The sequence below is a fragment of the Eublepharis macularius genome, chromosome 2 (assembly GCF_028583425.1).
Source record: "Eublepharis macularius isolate TG4126 chromosome 2, MPM_Emac_v1.0, whole genome shotgun sequence".
Classification (NCBI taxonomy): Eukaryota; Metazoa; Chordata; class Lepidosauria; order Squamata; family Eublepharidae; genus Eublepharis; species Eublepharis macularius.
This window is the reverse complement of record NC_072791.1, coordinates 18,199,372-18,219,995: the sequence shown is the minus strand read 5'-3', so window position 1 is coordinate 18,219,995 and position 20,624 is coordinate 18,199,372. Positions and strand designations below refer to the sequence as shown.

The 20,624-nt window shown below is 43.1% G+C and overlaps 1 protein-coding gene across 1 annotated transcript in view; it reads right to left on the bottom strand.

The window, feature by feature from the left end:
- Window positions 1-2,076: 2,076 nt before the first annotated feature.
- PLD4 (phospholipase D family member 4) overlaps window positions 2,077-20,624 on the bottom strand; it is a 56,410-nt gene continuing 37,862 nt past the window's right edge. Inside the window, exons 5-11 of the mRNA XM_054972249.1 lie at window positions 16,734-16,854; window positions 15,142-15,269; window positions 11,318-11,518; window positions 9,913-10,052; window positions 7,910-8,075; window positions 3,045-3,141; window positions 2,077-2,444 (exon numbers count right to left, since the gene is read on the bottom strand). Of these exons, the coding sequence (XP_054828224.1) occupies window positions 2,218-2,444; window positions 3,045-3,141; window positions 7,910-8,075; window positions 9,913-10,052; window positions 11,318-11,518; window positions 15,142-15,269; window positions 16,734-16,854 (1,080 nt within the window). The 3' untranslated portion in view covers window positions 2,077-2,217. The remainder of the gene's footprint in view (window positions 2,445-3,044; window positions 3,142-7,909; window positions 8,076-9,912; window positions 10,053-11,317; window positions 11,519-15,141; window positions 15,270-16,733; window positions 16,855-20,624) is intronic.

Below are 20,624 nucleotides of genomic sequence, written 5' to 3'. Positions count from 1 at the left end.
CAAGAGGGTCTGCAGGCTTCAGACCGGTTTATCATAGTGCTGATGAAGACAATTAGAATTAAATTTTAGGAACCCCTCTGGCCTTGAATACAACTATTTCCCTGACGAAAGCAGAGAGTAATTTTCTCAAACACTGCCATCTTGTGGCATTTGCACACACAACAGTCTTGTAGTCCAATGACATCACTGTCTTTTGACCTCTAAACTGCCACTCTGGAACTGTACAGCATATCCTCAGAGTCCCATGTGCATTGATGCATGGCCATCAGACAAATCAGAAAACCCAACAGAAGCACAGTTAAAATGGCCTGTTTTTCCCCAAAGCAGAAATCTGATACTGCCATTCTGTTTTTCACCTGTGCACATCAACAGAAGGTCACACCAACAGAAGGTTTAAACTGTAGCATTTGTTTTATTTAAAATATCATGTATTTAAAATATTTATATGCTGCTTTTCTGTCGTAATACACTCCAAGTGACCTGTGTGAATTTGGTTTGCACGGTTTCATTGCAAGTAGGAATAACATAATACTTCTGCTCTCACTTGATTGGGGTGCATTCTTTTAGATGTGCATGCCCAAAATGGCTGTTAAAAACCACAGACTAAATGGTACACTGTACCAAGGTACAAAAGCCCAAGGATGTATCCTCATAGAGAAGAGTGATCTTTTAAAATCTTTTTAAAAACACCTTGCTGCCCTGGGGGAGCACTATGGTTCAGTGGTAAAGCATCTCCTTGACATACAGAAGGCCTCAAGTTCAATTCCCAGTATCTCCAGCTGAAAGGACCAGGCAGGAGGTGATGTGAAAGACCTCAGCCTGAGACCCTGGAAAGCAGGCACCAGTCTGAGTAGAGAATATTGATCTTGATGGACAAATGGTCTGATCTAGTAGCCCTGTTCGTAAATACAGATGGGCGCAAACCGGGGGGAAACGAACCGTGCAGTTCGTAGTTCATTGCATTCCATGAACCATGAACTTTCACAAACTTGGCCCGGTTCACGAACCGGTTCATTTGGTTTGTGAAAACGTCACATCCAGGTCAGCAAATCATCACTTCTGGGTCAGCAGAAGGTCACTTCGAGGCCAGCAGAAGGTCTGCAGGAAGTCCATCCCCTGTTGCCTAGGAGACTGATTGTTCGGTGCCAGGCTGTCTGCAGTGACGAACCAAAAAACAAACCAAACAAACTAGTCTAAAGTTCATGGCGGTTCGTCAGAAATGGGCTCTGACGCTGGTTCGTGAAGCACAAAGCAGCTCGGTTCATTACAAACTTTGGTTCGTATTTCAGTTCATGCCCATCTCTATTCATAAGTTACAATGAACACACATACAGTCCATGTACAGTGTATACTTGGTTTTTCTTTATACGTGCGTTAATTCTCGTGTTACATTCAACACTTTTGCAGCTGAACGTGTGGTCGAAAAAATTTATCCAGGGACAGATCCCCAGTTTCACTTATAAAGTGAATATGCATTGGCTCTTTCTTACAAACAGGTGTACTCACATATATGTTGGTTGTATGTGCATTCACTGTTACATTTGAACAGGGCTAGTATAAGGCAGCTTCATGCGTGTTCCCTCTCAATACACTGCAGCCCTATTACAGTGAACACAAGTACATCTGGCTGGACATTAGGAAAAACTTCTCATTAACATTAATTCAGCAGTGGAATCGGCTGTGTTGGGATGTAGTGGGTTCCTCTTCATTGGCAGTCTTCAAGGAACAGCTGGAAAAATACTTGTTGAAGATACTTTAGGCTGTTCCTGCATTGGGCAGGGGGTTGGACTAGATGGTCTGTAAGGCCCATTCCAACTCTTGTGATTCTATCCTGCTTGTACCCGTGTACATTTGTTTATAAGAAAGATTCAATGCACATTCACTTTAAAAATGAAAGCAGGGACTGGTACCTGGATAAATGGGCTTCAAATCACACACTCAGCTATACATGAGTTGACTGAAACATGAGAATTACTCGACACACATATAAAGAAAAATCAAGTGTACACTGTGCATGGATTGAGCATACGTTCACTACAACTTGCAAACAGAGCTAACCTGAAGCCATGGGACAATCAGACACGTCTGTGATTAAGGTTAGAGAGTCGTAGACTGAACCATTCATCATCAGCCAAACACACGGCAATAAAAGCTTAAACGTCCCATGCAGAAAGCACAATTACATTGCCATCAGCAACAATAACAACAACAAAGAATTCAGCTTTCTTTTAAATGTTTAAATCCATGTTTCCAAGCACAATCCTTCTGCCCAGGGAGGTCATCTATATTTACTGAATATCGGGAGTTCCAGTCCCGTTCAAAAAGAGACTGCAGTTGTTCCTGGATTATTGGAATCTTCTTTTGGGGATCTGTTGGAGACTGTGTAGCGATCAAACCCACGCCAGCAGTGTTGCTGAAGTATTCTTCTGACCAGTTAGAAGTCCCTAGAGATGACACAAAAGGGAAAAGTGAAGATGGAATTATAATATTAATTTGCCTTATTACCAAAATCAATAAACAAAACACCAGGTCTTGAGGGTTTCCCATTCCGGTGTTGGAAACAAGCATGTAATAATAGTGAAGAAGAAGCAAAATGGGGTTACATGAAGAGACAAAGACAGGATATGGTGACAAAAAATAAATACCCTTGGGGGATCCTCAGAGGAGAAGAGGCCTCCAGCGACTGTGAGGGGTGAAAATAAGCTATCCTATAGGGACACACCTCCCCTCACAAGCCACAAGTAATATCAGCCAATTCAGGCCCAGCTACATCAGAAGAACATAGTTAGCACAGAAGTCTGAAAAAGAGGTACTTTAATCATGCCTTAGTTCTATCTAATATTTTCATCCCACCCGTCATCCAAGGAGATTTGAGGGTGGACCCCACCCTCCAAATTGTCTCTGTAGTCTGGTGATCAGTTGTAATTCTGAGGGAACTCCAGATCCCACTGGGAGTTCAGCAGCCCTAGGAGCTGCCATAAGAAGTTAAAATTATCATGATCACGGTGCGCATTAGGAGCCTCTTTCCCAACCAGAATACTTACCAATATAGGCTGCCTTTTCAGTAACCATATATTTGCTGTGACTGAGTCTTGCAAAGGGAATGTTTGTGTGGTTCCCCACTGGAACAATGAAGATTTTCTGCAGGAAAGTAAATACAAAAGAGCTAGAGTGAACAGGAATGAAACACGGGTGGCTTTGAGCACTGCTTTCACTTGCCAGCGTTTCCAAACAATGCAACAGAATAGCTTTTGTATAAGCTACAGGCGACTGACAGTATTCTAAAAGGCTCGTGGCTGTTCCATTTTACTATCCAACAAAGAAAATGTACACCTAACCCTACTGTTTCTTCTACTATGAATATTTTAGAATTTTTCATTCTTTAATACTCCATATCTCTTCTGAATCTTGCATGTACCATGCAGGTTATATGCATATTTTGTGTGGTCATTATTAGAGATAGGCACGAACAGCAATACAAACAAAAAAAAAGCCACAAACAGCCCAATCTGCTATTCGAGAACAAGCTGTTCATGAGGCCCCGTTCTAAACGAACAGGTGGTCGTTGCAAGCCTCGTTCGTTGCTGTTCGTCTTGCTGGTTGTCAAGCCAGACAGTCTGGCACTTGCAATCAATTCCCTTGGCAACCGGCGGCAGGGACTGCCTGAACTCTATCTGAACTCCTGCTGTAGCCCTGAAAACCCCAATCTAAGCCCAACTGAGGGCCAAGCTACACATGACGAATGACACTTGAACGGCAAGTGGATTTAGTGGAGGGCAAGTGAACAGGGAGAAATACACTTGCTGTTCAAGTGTCATTCGTCATGTGTAGCTTGGCCCAAAGTTTGATAGGCAGGTCTTCCTTTCAAGTGTGGAGCTCCAAATTTGTTACAACAAGGGAGGAAAGAGCGGGGGGGGGGGGCGGGCTCCCAGCTCTGACTTCGCAGACAGCAGAGAGGGAGAGACAGTTGCTGCTTGCATTTTGATAGAGAGAGTGCATTGGAGCTTGAATTTTCTTTGTGTGTGGTGGGATAGGGATCTACCCCTTCAAGTTCCAGGGCTGCTGCCAGGCTCTGGGCCAAGCTATTATTTATTATTGGTACCTTTCCTGCTGCCTGCTCAGGTAAGGTTTCTGGGAGTGGTGCAGTAGGGATCTTGACCAAACTTGGATGATGGCTGGAGGAGAGCCTGCTGGCCCCCACGAACAGCCAACCACAAACATGTTCGTGAACAGGGCCATGTTCGTGGTTGTTCCTGAGTCGCTGTTCATGGATGCCAATGAACAACAAACATCATGTTCATTTTTTTTCTGTTCGTGCCCATCTCTAGTCCTTATGTGCTGTCGCCTCCGATCTATGGCGACCCTATGAATGAAAGACTTTCGAAACATACATTTTGTATTTTTATAGAATGTCTTATCTTAGTGCATGCTGTCCATGCCCAGGTTCTACAGACTGCAGAGATTATTTCCCTGGAGGACGTGGTAGCTTTAGAGACTGGACTTTATGGCATCAGATCTCCACTGGACTCATCCCCCTCCCCAAACTCCATCCTCCCCTTGCTCTGCCCCCAATTCTCCAGGAATTTCCCAACTTACAGCTGGAAACCCCAAATGTGTTTGATATCAGTTCTATCCTCAACTGCTAAAAGTATCCCAGGCTGTTTACAGCTGCCAAATCCCCAGTTTCCTCCACCTCCCACCTTCCTTCATTGAAATGCAGATCTTGACACTTTCTCACACCTTAAAGAAATACAAATTAGCAAAGTCAGAGGAGCCTACAGTACTTGCTCTACAGTGTCCATCCCAGAGAGTTCTTGCTGCAAAAACAGTTGAATTGGTGCTCTGCCCTCGGGACACACTTGCAGATGCAATCACACAAAGGGAGCTCCCGTGAAAGCTGCATGCACATGTGCCGAGCAAGACACAGCCTGCACGTGAATTGAAGATCGCTCATCAAATCCTGCACTTGAGCGTCCCCAGGCAATTCACTACGTGTATTTTCACTCCCAGTTGGTCTTTATGGTGCTACTGGACCTGAACCTTGCTCAGTGCACCAGCAATTTCCTGACACTCATTTTTTTTTAAAAAAAAGAAACATCAATGATTTTTGTATCTGAATGACTAGCAGAAAGTTTTCTTTTTAGGATGAAACTATCCTAGTAACAATAAGAACCATACAAAGAGCTTCTGAAAGGACTTCGCTGAAATTATCATCAACAGCAGCACAATCCTAAACAGAGTTACATCCTTCTAAGCCAGTTTGGCGGAGTGGTTAAGAGCAGCAGGACTCTAATCTGGAGAACCGGGTTTGATTCCCCACTTCTCCACTTGAAGCCAGCTGGGTGACCTGAGGTCAGTCACAGCTCTCTTGGAGCTGTCTCAGCCCCATCCATTGCACATGGTGATTGTTGTGAAGATAATAACAACATACGTTGTAAACCACTCTGAGTAGACGTTAAGTTGTCCTGAAGGCCGGTGTATAAATCGAATGCTATTATTCAAATATAAGTCAATGAATTTCAATGGATTTAGAAAGGTTTGATTCTGCTTAAGGTGGTAGTGTAGGAGGTACTTGGCTGTTCTGTTAACTTGGCTGTTCTGCGATACTAACGGATCTTGAACTTGTTTATTCTGAAGCCATCTTGGTTTGCAGTTTTACAGAGAACGGGAAACATGCCACAGTACTCATTTAAATTAAGAATGTTATTTTCTTTTAACAGTGAAAAGTAGCTTTTGTTTCTTCAATTATGAGTTATTGCTTACCACAAAAATGAACCTGCATTTAAGTTTAGCAATATAAAAATGCATTTACATTTCTAAAAAATTAACTGGGCAGCTGCCCAATATATAATAGTCTTCCCAGACTGTATGCAAAGAAGAATTTTTGCCGCACTGCTGTGCATTTTAAAAGGCTTTTGCCAAACACCATTGCCCAGTGTACAAGTAGGCAATACAGTTTTGATGTTAAGTGGAAATTACATTTCAATGATTTGCTTGTTGGCTTTTTCCCAGCCAAAAATACAACTCCTTTTTTTTTTTACAGTTGCATTTCTTGGTGCATTTTTCACATCTAGCATTATAACTGCTTTCTGATCTTCACTCACACCATTTGTATGTGTTCAGAAGAGACTGTAATGCAGTAGAGTGGGTTAAACTAGGAAAGACTTGGCATCAAAGCTCTGCTCTTCCATGAAAAAACTCCCCAGGTGACCTTTGGCTAGTCTAACCAACCTCACTGGGTTGTTGTGAGTAGAAAGCAGAGGAAGGGAGAAGCATGTATATTCTGTGTAGTTCCTTGGAGTAAGGGTAGGATAAAACTGCAATGGGTAGATAATGTGGTTTCTACAGGATGAAAAGCAGAAAAGAAACATTTTAAAAAGTGGAAGTAAATCCTAACCAATGAAGGAATTATGCCGGTTTTAAAGATTAGGAGAAACCTATATAACATCTACCCTGACCTGGATGGCACAGGCTAGCCTGATCTCATCAGGTCTTGGAAGCTAAGTAGGGTCAGCTCTGGTTAGTTCTTGGGATGGGAACCCATCAAGGAAGCCTAGGGCACTACTAGAGATGGGCACAAACCGAAATATGAACCAAAGTTTGTCACAAACCAGGCCGGTTCATGATTCAGAGAGCTCATTTTTAAAGAGCCACGACGAACTGCTATAATACTTAGAGTAGTTTGTTTGGTTCATATTTCGGTTTGTCACTGCAGACAGCCTGGTGCCGATCAATCAATTTCCTAGGCAATGGGGAGATGGGCTTTCTGCAGACCTGCTAACCCGGAAGCGACGTTTTCACAAACCAAATGAACCGGTTTGCGAACCTGGCAATTTCATGCTGGTTTGTAGTTTGTGAAATGCTATGAACCACTAACTGCAACGAACCGCCATTTTTTCAGTTCATGCCCATCTCTAGTCACTACGCAGAGGCAAGCAATGGTGAACCACCTCTGAATGTCTCTTACACTGAAAACCCTACAGGGTCACTGTAAGTCGGCTGCAACTTGACAGCACTTTAGAAACACATAGAGCATCTGCACTACAAGAGTGTAAGGGAATTTGCATATGTTCATACAACATTGAAGTGCATTCCAAAACAGATCTACTCAGAATCCTAAAGTCTATTCAGTGGGGCTTGCTCCTGGGAAAGCACTCTTAGGATTCCACTGTAACTAGATAAACACATTAGGACTTCTTTCAACAAAATAACCATTTCGTGGAGCCCCAATTCAGACTGGGATCATTACAGGGAAGGTGGGGGAAAGTGAGGGATGTAAAACCTCCCTTTGGGTGGTGCAAGGGAAGACAGGGTATAAATGTTTTAATTAATTAATTATTCAGTCTTCCATTCCAGCACAGTGTCACTCTTTAAAATAATAATAACATAATAACATTCAATTTATATACCACCCTTCAGGACAACTTAATGCCCACTCAGAACTGTTTACAAAGTATGTTATTATTATCCCCACAACAAAACACCCTGTGAGGTGGGTGGGGCTGAGAGAGCTCTGAGAGAGCTGTGACTGACCCAAGGTCACCCAGCTGGCTTCAGGTGGAAGAGTGGGGAATCAAACCTGGCTCTCCAGATTAGAGTCCCGCGCTCTTAACCACTACACCAAACTGGCTCCCCAAAGCACGCATAAATTAGTAATCACATAATGTCTTGAGTTGATATAGAAAGATCTATTGACTTCCTCAAGGCAGGAACTTTGTACACTTTTTTTTATGGGTAGGAGCATAAAGATTTGTTCTGTTAACAGTAGCAAAGCCTCTTGCGTTGGGGCACCTTGCAGTGGAAGTTACCGTTAGCAGCACAAATCCACAGCAAATCCAACTCTACCCCAGAACCATGAGTGGTGAACTCCCAAAGAAAAACAACAGTTCCCAAAGCACATTGATCTTACCACTTCGATTGTGATGTTGGCATGTGGATCACTGAGTGAACGTAGTGACTCCAAATAATGAAACATGGAAGGATCAGAATGGACCCAGCAACTGACTAAAAGCCGTATGTGTACATTATGGCCTATTGCCACACTTCGCAAAGCGTTGTCGATGGTTGGCCAGTACCTAGAAAAGTAACATGAATGAAAATATTTTCAGTATCATTTCATTGAATTCCCAAGGCAAGTTAACAACAATAAAATAACCACAATAATATGAGCATAAAGATATAAAATAACAAAGATAACATAACAAAGATAATGTAAGACCACAGTTCCTCTTAAAAGTGAAAATAGCAAGCACAGCATTTAAAGAAAAGACAGGGTTCGGCCAGCATAAATAGAGAGAAACAACAACCAGTAAAAGAAATGAACAGCATAATCCTCCAACCGGACTAAGAACAGCATAAATAGGTAAAATAACATTTAGCTGTGTAAACCAATAAAACACCCTCCAAATTTCTATAAACAAGGGCCATTAAAAACAAACCAAAAGTGACAGAAAGCATAATACTCAAGATAAGACCAGAGTATAGAAAAAAGTCGGTATCAGAAACTTATCAGATTTAGGTAAATGAGCTTTAAGGGAGGAGCTGTGCGGTGATCGGAAGATTCCTCAGAGCACTTTAACCATTCACATGCCCAAGAATGCAGAAGAAGCGCTCTATCAACCCATAGCAAAAGAAAATACTGGGGAATGTGTGGTCCCAGAAAAAAACGCCCCCCAAAAGATAAGGAAACAGCCTACAAATGTTTTGCAAACTGAGTGGGACCACAAGTGACGCCTGACACAGGTTGGACACTTGTCAGCTTCCCTCAAGTTTTGATGGGAAATGTAGGCAGCTTGGCGGAATGTTGGACAAGTGACAGTTGAAAAGTCCATTGGACAGCAGTCAGAGAGTCAAGCTGCAAGACCAGGATGCCTACATTTCCCATCAAAACTTGAGGGAAGCTGACTAGTGTCCAACCTGTGTCAGGCGTCACTTGTGGTCCCGCTCTGAGACATGTGGAACCCTGGGGGAAAGCCGCCAGAGTTCCGTGGGTGGGCTTTGCCTATAAGGACGTGTGAAAACGGCCTTACATGGATCAGTTCCCCTAGAAGAAATGGCAGCTTCAGAGGGTGGACTTTATGACATCACATCCCCACTGAGTTATCTCCCCTTCCCAAACTCTACAAGCTCCACTCTAAAATCTCCAAGAATTTCCCATGCTGGAGTTGGCAACCCCTTCCTCCTTTGCTGTTCTACCTGAATCACTGAAGGCGAATTATCCTGATTGGAAGAGAAATGGCACCATTTTGCCAATCATCTGTGATAAGTGATAATCAAGAGAAATGGTAAGTGATAATCAAGTGGTAAGTGATAATGGTAATCAAGAGAAATGGTAAGTGATAATCAAGAGAAATGGTACCATTTTGCCAATCATCTGTGATAAGTATTTTTTAATTGCATGAATTGTTTTCTGCTTCTGTAATGCCATTTTCTTAACATAACACGTCTAATACTGATGCTTTATTTCAGATATATGTAATCCTAGCCCTATTAAATTGATGATTAGATGGCTCATTCTATTGATTGCATTGACTTATACTGTGTAATCCGACTTGAGTCTCAGTGAGGAAGGCGGACTATAAATGACATAACGTCATAAATATCTCAGAGCAGAAACACATGGGGCAGTCTATAAAAATTAAATTTCAGGCACACATAGCCACAATTTAGAGTGGGGTCAGGAAGAAGGGAACAGGGGATTTAACTGTCGCAGCCCAGTTTGGTTTCACTGATAAAAAATCAAACACCATGCGCCGTTATTACCCTCTTTCCACAACATGCGAACATGTGAAATTACCCTCGCTAAGAAGTAGGCCCACACAATTCCAGTCTTTGGAGGGAACCCAAAGTCCCAACTGATGCACAGATAAGAATAGAAAAAGATGTGCATAATGTTCAGGTTTCACTTAATACCTTGGGGGACGTCTGAAACGGCTCGTAGGAAAATACTCCATAACAGAAACATACACAAATTCTTCCGCACTGTTGATGACATCAAGTATACCTTGGAGATCGGGGGTGCGACCCACTGGGCAAAATGACAGAGGAGAAGCCTAGAATAGATGAGAAGTTTAATGACTACAACATCTGATCACCGCATAAATCTTTAGGTTTTTTAAGTGTCCTGCACATGTTCCTTTTTCCTAATGATGCCTTTGCTCCCATTATCCAGAACAGTAGCTTAAGGAATTAAAAGTTTGGAACAGAATTGTGTGTAGGAGGGGAACATATTTGGAAAGGATCAAAAGATTGCTTAAATCAAGCGCTTGGGGTGTGGTGTAGTGGCTAGAGTGTTAGATTAGGATCTGGGAGATCCGGGTTTGAATCCCCACTTTGCCATGGAAGCTTGCTGGATAACCTTGGGCCAGTCACACTTTCTCAGCCTCACCTCTCACTGGGTTGTTGGGAAGATAAAATGGAGGAGAGGAGAATGAGATAAGCCATATTGGGTCCTCGCTGGGGTGAAAGGAAGGGGGTAAAGAGAGTAAATAAATAAAAATAAATAATGCCATCAAATGAGATAGCCACATCTTCTATTCCCCGTTCCAATCAGCCTACGCAAACCCGTATGAAAGCTTTGTTTGTTTGTTTGTTTGTTTGTTTGTTTGTTTGTTTGTTTGTTTGTTTGTTTGTTTGATTGATTGATTGATTGATTGATTGATTGATTGATTGATTGATTGATTGATTGATTTTTATACTGCCTCTCCCTCAAACGAGGCCTGAAGCAGCTTACAACAGGTGTAAACAATTTACATTTTTAAAACAGTTATAAACAATTAATCATGGTCAGACGGTTGGATTAAGATCTGGGAAACCTGAGTTCAAATCTCCAACCCTGTCATGAAAGTTTCCTGAGTGCCTTTGAACTCATCGTTCCCTCTCAGCCTAACCTACCTCACAGGATTGTTGTAAAGATGAACTGGAAAAGGAGAATCATATACACTGCTCTGAGCTCCTTAGAGGAAGGGTGAGATAAAAACTTATTACAGAGAAGGTAGTCAGTAGCAAAAAAAAGGGGGGGTGGCTTGACTATTTGCATAAATGGAACCTGAGAAACGCTCTATTCTTTTTGGCATTTTCTATATCAAGTCTGTCATTTCAAAGCTGCTTATTACAGAGAAACACAAGAATCCCCTAGGCAAAAATCCCTGTTTTAAAATCTGGCATTTCTTACAAATGATTTCACAGGGTTTTACATTAATATCTGCCCTCCAGAGCTGTAAATCTATAAATACTTACTAGGTGGTAAATCCCATTATGTTCAGTCAGATTAACCTCTAAGCAAACATGAATAGGATTGAGCTGTAAGTCGACTTACAGAGAAAAAAGCTTTGGTGGTGGTTCCGTTGAACCGCACTTCCAAAGGTCTGTCCCTATTAATATTAGTAGAATAATTCCTCGGCCACGGAGATGGGATGGTTGCGCTGGAGCCTCCCAGATCCCAGTACGTTTTGAAGGTTTTCCAAAGATCATTAGCTAAGCAGCTGCAATTGCTGATCATAATGCCAACTTCTTTCACCTGCAGAAATGGAGAAGCGGAAGAGAAATATTCCAAACCAAACATCTGCGATCATTTACACCCTAAAGGCATTCTCCATCTGGTTCTAGTTACTGATCTTTTCCTCTTTGAGATTATTACCGTAGATTTCGATGAAAACATACAGCAAAACACGAGTAGGGTAAACACAGTTTCAGGAATGCTACTGAGTTTAGCAGCATAATATTGGGGGCGGGGGGGGGGGGCGTTATACCTTAAATATTTCAGTGTAATCCACTTTGACTCCTTGATAAGAAACAGATGTTTTATTTGAAGACGTAAGTAATGAATTATAAGAGCCCCATGGAGCAGAGTGGTAAGCTGCAGTACTGCAGCCCAAGCTCTGCTCACGACCTGAGTTCGATCCTGGCAGAAGCCGGGTTCAAGTAGCCGGCTCAAGGTTGACTCAGCCTTCCATCCTTCCAAGGTCGGTAAAATGAGTACCCAGTTTCGTGGGGGTAAAATGTAGATGACTGGGGAAGGCAATGGCAAACCACCTCGTAAAAAGTCTGCCAAGAAAACCTCGTGATGCGACATTCCTCCATGGGTCAATAATGACTTGGTGCTTGCACAGCAGACTACCTTTATCTTTTCTTTAAGTAAATGAATAAATATCACTAGGGTTTTTTTTAATTGCATTCTGCATAAACTCTCAGTTTAAACGCTTTTGAGGCAGCTTGCATACAATCAATCATCATTAAAACAATCAGTTAAAAATCACCCATAGTAATTATTTTTAAAGACTTTTAAAACCATCAATTATAATCAAAGATCAGTAAAAAAAAATTTTTTTTTAAACATCCATTAGTAGAAGTCTGTAAATGAATTAGCCATCAAGAAATTAAATTTTAGAAAGACCACACACAATCAACTTGTGTTGCAATTGTAAACAGAGTTGCACCTTTCTAATTCAGTGGCTTAGAAGTATGTGATTCTGTTCAAGACTGCACTGATCATCTACCCCAGGGCTTTTTTTCTGGGAAAAGAGGTGGTGGAATTCAGTGGGTTGCCAACGTAGAAAATGGTCACATGGCTGGTGGGCCCGCCCCCTGATCTCCAGACAGAGGGGAGTTTAGATTGCCCTCCATGCAGAGGGCAATCTAAACTCCCCTCTGTCTGGAGATCAGGAGGCGGGGCCACCAGCCATGTTATCATTTTCAAGAGGTTCCGGAACTCTGTTCCACCGTGTTCCTGCTGAAAAAAAGCCCTGATCTACCCAAATTCTGACTGTGCAAAAACATTTCCACCAAAGCCTAGAACTAACTAGGCTAAGCACCAGGTCAACAGCTGTGGGGAGGGATTTCCAGAAATGTGGAACCACAGCAGAAAAGACCTTGTCGAAGGGGCACACTGATGCTAGGGGCACACTGAGCAACAGCAGGGCCTGCACAGAAAAATTTACCCAGTGTGAAGGTTTGCATGTGAACAATATCCCGGATTGTATCCACCTATTGTTGGATACAGTACTATTGTCGTACAGGAATCAGGTTCTATGATTCTATCAAGGATGCTGCACATCTTTCCTGAAGAGGTCCTATGCTGATCTGGTTTTGGAGGCATAGGGAAAGCACTTCTGTTCAACAGGACGTTTGGTGGAGGCCAAGTCAACTTGATAAATAAATAGATAAATAAATAAATATACATGAGCTTTCAAATTTTCTATGGTTCCTCAGAAGCTTCTCAGAGATTTCTTAATAAGCCATTCAGAAATGGCAGACAATGAAGCGCCCTGCACATTCTCCCCCCTAGGTGGGGGAAGAATGGGCAGGGCACTTCAGCATCGTGCCCACACATGGCATCACTTCCAGTGCAAAGCTGAAAGTAGCATCATTGCAGAGGTGCAGTACTCTAGGATTCACCCCAAACTCTGAGGTGGTGATGTCACTTCTGGTTTTGCACCAAAAGTGACATTGCACGTTGGCTTGACACCAAAGAGATTGTCCCCACCCCCACATTCTCCCCCCAGGCTAACAACCCTAGTTCAGAGCTTTTTTGGCAGACTTATGGGAGTTCCTCAACAGTTGCATTTCCATGGAAAGCGTTCCCTCACAATACGAAGTGTGAAAGACCTAAGCTATATACTCTTGGCTTTAATATCCCCCCTCTAGTAAAACTGTGGGAATAGGAGTATCTGCTTAATAGAAACTATTCATTTACCAAAAAAAAAAAGGCTAGGGTAAACCTAATCTGCTGTGATCAAACAATAAAATACTGTTTACAGTAGGTAGTTGTGTAGTTCTACGGTAGTACAGCAGGATTTGAGTCCAGAGGCACCTTGGAGACCAAGGCCGAATCCACACTTCCCTACTTTCCGCTTTTCATGTGCATTAATCGTGCTGGATTCTATCCCACAATTTCCCAGTCTGTGTTCACATCCCTTCTTTTAATGCCACTGCCTCACGCTATACTTAGTCCACATCCCTGGTAGAATCGCGCAATATGGGGCAGGTTTAGATCCGACGTCGCCGATGACATCATGTTCATTTTTTTTTTCATTTTTTCATCAGATTTCCGCTATAGCGTTTTTTTGCTAAATTGCTATGGCAAGACCACACCCCTATGATGCCTGTGATTGGTTAATGTTATTCTACATCTTCTTCTTTGAAATCCATTGGACCATTATTCTGGCGGGCTAATTTGAACTGATATTTAAGGTGGGGGTGATCCAAACTCTCCAAACGGGCAGACTAATTATTCGACGCTTGAATGTAATGTTAGAATGACGGATTTCCACTATAATGGTAATTTCATCAGTTAAAAAAAATTAATTTTAACAGCCACCGATATTTTCAACTGTCTGGCATCCTAAAAATGACACGGAAATGGGAAATGACGCCACCCCTTGATGTCTCCACGGGGATTTTGGAGCACCCAGATTAAGATTTATGGCCGGGATTGTGCAACAATGCTGGGAAAGTCCCCTTTTAAAAAAGGGGGGGAAAGGGCGGGCAGGCAGGCAGGCATGCTGTGGAGAGAGTGGAAAAGCTTGATAATTGCACGGCAAAGAGGGATGGTGTTCCGGAAAGGCTGCAAACACGGAAGTGGGGTGGTTTGAAAGGGGCGGTCTCCTTGTGAAACGCTTCTATTTGTCCACATCCACGGTGAGAACCGCACAAGAGAAGCTTTTGAACGCATGACAAATTCGTCTGAGGCGCAACATGAAAGACGCGAGAGAATGGCGGGATTGAGGTAAGAGTATGTGAACAGCCCTCTGAGAAGTGAATAAGGGGCGGGGGGAAAGCAGAAAACTTGAGATGTGTGGATTCGGCCCAACAGTACCCTGAAAAATCTTGTTGGTCTCTAAGATTCCACCGGATTCAAATCTTGCTATAAAATGCTGGTCTTTTTTCTCCGCTTGTCTTTTGGGCCTAGCTCTTCCTGTCTCCTTTATATGAAACAGCAGCAACTGAAACCCATACAGATCTTACTGCAAAATGACTGTAAATGCACACCACTGGAAAATGTGGTAAAATAGAGCAAAACACAGTTATCTTAAGGGGGGTTCCTAGGACTTTTGAAAACAAAGTGACATGGTAAGGGAATGCTTTATCAGATCACTCTCTTCTTTCCCCCCCCCCTTCTTTTTATATCCTCCGATCTCTCACCTGAGTTATGGCTCTCCAGTCCATATTTGCGCTCCCGAGAAAAACATGTTTCCTGTCTACAATCCAGAATTTGCTGTGCAGGACACCCTCGGTTAGACGCTTGAAATGAATCCTTTTAATGTGAGCCCCTGTTAGAATTAAAAACGGGAGGGGGTCATCAAACAACCACTTTGCCACACATTCAAGTAGCTGGAGGGATTAACGAGTCATCCTTTACATCTGTTCCATCACTGATTATCTAGACGTAGGAATTCCATTCCTTGGGCCTTCTGTTCCTCTCCTTAGGATAATTTTTTTTTGGCATTTTGCATGAATTTGAACACACAGTTGTACATTACTTTGCTATTTGATACGGCATTTGGCTGCTGAATTCACTCTGCATTCCTACATTTTCCCCCAAGGAAATATATCGAGGGGCTTGTTGGAGGGGGGGAGCACACAAAACCACTATCCTTTGAAATCATTTACAGCTGTACAATCTATAGGCTATTCTGTGCATTCTGGCATCACATCAAAAGATCTGTGGATAAGTATTAAATCATCATCGTGTAGACTTCCTCCAGAGGAGAGTGGCTTTTTCTGTCTTTCTTTGTTGTAGTAAGCCTTTCTTGGTTGAAAGAAGACACGATGGAAGAAAGTCATAGAATCCATCTTAGTGGGAGGGAGTTACAGGATCCAACCCAAAGATTTTTTCAACATCTAATCAAGATAACAACAACAATAACAATAACAACATTTGATTTATATACCGCCCAATCAGGACAACTTAACGCCCTCTCAGAGCAGTTTACTAAGTATGTTATTATCCTCAGGGCAATCACTGTAAGAGGTAGGTGGGGCTGAGAGAGCTCCAAGAAGCTGTGACTGACCCAAGGTCACCCAGCTGGCTTCAAGCGGAGGAATGAGGAATCAAACCCGGTTCTCCAGATTAAAGTCCTGCCGCTCTTAACCACTACACCAAACTGGATCTACATGGAAGCCAGTAAGGAATCTTAGAGAATTTTGTTTTTAATGCTGCTGATTCTCAATCAAAACAGAGATCTAGCATCTCTGGATACTGAAGCAGATCACCGATCCACCAAACCCAGTATAGGCTACCCTGATTAGCAGTAGCTCTTCAGATTCTTTGGGCAGAGAAAAGCCTTTCTCTTTCCCTCAACGTACTTGAAATACCAGGGATTGAATCTGAGGCATTCTCCATGCAGAGCATGAAACCCAGAGACACTCCTGATCTGCCAATTCAGGCAGGCAATAGATTCTCTCTGGCTATGCTATAAGTGCTCAGGACTGAGTCTTTGCCCAGGCAACAACCAGATCCAGGCCCTGTCTGGGTGGCTGTCAAAATGCCTCCAAGCACTTGAACTCCCCGCCTTTCCTAACCGCTTCAAATCCTCTGTCCTTGCTTGTCTGGCCACCCTCTCCACTCTGCCAAGGTTTGCCACAAATTTTCCTTCCCAGTTCCAGTCCCATTCAGGTAAACTTTGGGGACTCCGAGATTCCAGGACTCTGGGCTTCTGGTCACTGACATGATTATGCAACTGTACAAGATTTAAACATAGTATTGCTTATAAACAGAAGGAAGTTAATATTACCTTTAGCTTCCAGAAACTCAAGATCAGTTGAGTTGTGGGCTTGAGACGGCACATGTGTTGCAATAAACAGAGAGACATTCTTCAGAAGCAAACTTCCAAATTTATTGAGAACGTCTTCACCCTGGAAAACTCAAATAATTTGTTTGTATTGCGCAAGGGTAGCAGATGCCACACTTTGCATGGAACCCTTCCTCCCAACTTCTAAACACCGTGGTTGCCAACCTTCAGGTGGGGCCTGTTCTCTCCATTTTACAACTGACTTCCAGACTACAGGGATCCATTTCCCTGGAGAAAATGGATGAACTCAATAGTAGAGATGGGCACAAACCAGAAAAAAAATGAACCATGTGGTTCGTGGTTCATCACATTTCATGAACCACGAACTTTCATGAACCTGCCCCGGTTCGCGAACTGGTTCATTTGGTTCTTGAAAACGTCACATCCAAGTCAGCAAATTGTCACTTCCGGGCCAGCAGAAGGCCATGTCCAGTACAGCAGAAGGTCTGCAGGAAGTCCGTCCCCTGTTGCCTAGGAAACTGATTGATCAGCACCAGGCTGTCTGCAGTGATGAACAAAAAAAATGAACCAAACAAACCAGCCTAAAGTTCGTGGCAGTTAGTCAGAAATGGGCTCTGAAGAACCGCCGGTTCACGAACCACGAACCAGCCTGGTTCGTTACGAACTTTGGTTCATATTTTGGTTTGTGCCCACCTCTACTCAATAGCATTAAAATCCTGCCCTACCAGGCTCCACCCCAAATACCCAGGAATTTCCCAGCCTAGAGCTGGTAACCCTATGCCAGTCTGACTCATATCCCCTGATCTGAGGGTATCTGATTTGGTCTGAGTCTATTCATGCATATGGTAAAAAGCAGGAGGGAAAAAACAGTTTGGTATTGAAAAAAGCATCCAGAGTAAGTTCAGAGAACTTTCCCCCTTTATCTTCGGTTGAATTAGCATAAGAAGAGCCCTCTGGATTAGATGAAAGGTCCAGCATTCTGTCTCCAACTGCAGGCAAATACATGCTTCTAGAAAGCTCAAAAGGAGGGTCTGGGAATAAAAAGCAATCAGAGAACTCTTGGTGGAAAAAATTCCCAAGAGGTCTCCAGTATTGCTCACAACTTGCTGCAGTTTTCTGATTCCAACCTGGGGAGCTCACCCATCTTTAGTGAAGATCTGCAAATGTGAATAAGCCATCATAGATGTAAAACCATAAATAGAACTTCCGTATCAGCTGCAACATGATGCATTTCAGTGGAGGTAATGTACTCATTCATGCAACTGCCAGTTACCAAGGCCTGGTTTTCACATGAGTGTACATAGCTTTCTTTTTCTGCACTGGTATCTGAATGTGGCCGAATCCACACTTCCCTACCTTCTGCTTTTCATACGCAATAATTGCACTGGATTCTATCCCGCAATGTCTCAGTCTGTGTTCACATCCCTTCTTTTACTGCGCCAGCATCACGCTATACTCCATTCACATTCCTGGAAGAATCGCACGATATGGGGCGGGTTTAGATCTGCCAGCACCGATGACATCGCGTAGCCTTTTAAAAAAAAATTTAATGCTAGATTTTTGCTATATCGCTTTTCTGCTCAGTTGCAATGGCGGGGCCACACCCCCGTTGATGCTTGCAATTGGTTAATGGCCGTCGTCACACTGGCAAAAAAATTGCGTTAAAAGAACGTCATGTTCCACAGAATACCCACCTCGTTTCGTCTCTATAACGTTTGTCCCCATGACGTCTTCTCACTCTTTACTTTGCCTGCGTCCGTCTCCATGTGACTGCCCCATATCGATTATGTTCCGCTTGCAACGCTTCTTGATCACATGTCTAGGCGCGCCAAAGTTCCACCCCTCCCAAACACCCACAAACCCCATCTCTTCACGAAAAAAAAATTTTTTTGGCGAACGTAGATGGTATAACGATATTGCATTTTTTACAAGCATCGTTATGGTGAAATCCAATGTGGAACAGGCATTTCTATCTTATTTGTCCAAAAACCACATTCAATCGATCATGCCGAAAAGATTGTTCATTCATTCACAAATTCTCCATCCCATTATCCAAATCTCCTCTGATACTTCCATTGTCCCTCCACTTTTTTAATAAAACTTTTTTTTTTTGGTGCAAACATTGACCGCTTTTGGAGTATCGCAACGACGAAAGTAGATACTTTTAGCCGTTAATTTTGGCGCGGAAGGAAGCCCGATTGAATATGCAGCAGGCGCGCGGAAATCACTTTTGCTTTCGAAATTAACAAGGGAAGTTCAACGCGTCTGTGAGACACACAGCCTGCCAAAGCTTTACCTTCAGAGATATAACTGCAGTCTCTTGATCACCCGTTCTAAAACAACCATGTCTCACGGAGGAGACAGTTATGTTAAGCGGGGGATCTCTTGGAGACACCGAGAAATTATGGACCTCCTTCACTTTTGGGGAGAGGAAAAAATACAGGAGGCACTTCGGAATACACACAGAAACCTTGACTACTTCGAACGCATCTCCGAGCAGATGGCAACAAGGGGACATAGAAGATCGGCTCTGGAGTGCAGGTCTAAGACCAAGACCATGCGTCTCGAATACAAAAAGGTTGTTGCGCATAACAACAGGTCTGGAAATGCACCCATCACTTGCCCCTACTACCGTGAGCTTGAGAGTATTCTACGTGGTGATGCAAGTGTTAACCCGAAACGCATCGCAAGAAGCATGGTGCTGCAGGTGGTGGGTCAAGTGCAGCCGGAAACATTGGTGCTCCAGAGGGGATCAGAAGAGCTTTTCTCCCACGACCTACATACCTGTAATCCCGTGGAAATAAGAATGTCAACACCTTATCATACAGGTAATATTGTAGTATAGCACATCAGTAAATTGACACAATTGGGACGGAGACGATTCAGCATTAGCATTTGTATTATGTCAACATTACATGTTGGAAATGTGCCTCTCCAGCAGTGGTGGGGCGGCTTAAGGTGATTCTGTATGCAACGACATCCATGTGGCGTGGTTTGTCTATTTATTTTTACTTGAACGGATCTATCAATTTATTTCACACAGTAAATGATACAGCGCTGTGTGCAAGTGGAAGACCCGGAACCCAGGGCTATAATATACACGAGAAGTTATAAGTCAGATGTGTTGGAGCATCCTTTTTTCAAGTGCACTCCATGCTTTGATCTGGCTATTCTGGGAATTCATCGTTTGCATAGCGTTAGCATGCACAGTGATTCTTAGAAGGGATTAGACACTACACACATAACTTCATTGTTCTGCTCTGCTCTTGATGTGCATCTACGGTTGGGATCCAAATCCCCAGATTTTCCAGGGTGGTACAGCAGGCGATCATTTTTTTGCTACCCTGGTCACCGGTTTCCCTTTTAGGTTACTTTCCGAGCCACAAGAACATTTCTCATGCACACTGAGCACCTCTCACGGGTCACACGGGGATGGTGCCTTTCTGAAGGACTGTAAAATTCAATCTGCTTTGTTAATGTTCGGTTTGGTCTAAAAGATAATCACACATGGAAACCTGTTCTCCACTTTAATGCCCACATGTGCTGAGCCACATAGAGCCAATCAACAAGGAACACCAGACACCGGTTGGACACTAGTCCACTTGACTCAGGTAGTGATTGGCAATTTAGTAAGCGGGGTCTCGAAGCTTTGCTACACATCACGGCTGCAAGACCTGGATGCCTACATTTCCCTTCACATCCTGAGGAAATTTGATAAGTGACCTACCAGTCTCAGGCGTCACTTGCAGCTTGGCCCTTAATGACCAAACGATGGCAACAGATACTGGAGGGGGTTTATGCATTGAGGCATGTACATTTACCATTCACCAAAAATCCTGATCCTCCTTTTGTTCCTTTGCTTCAGAAGACTGT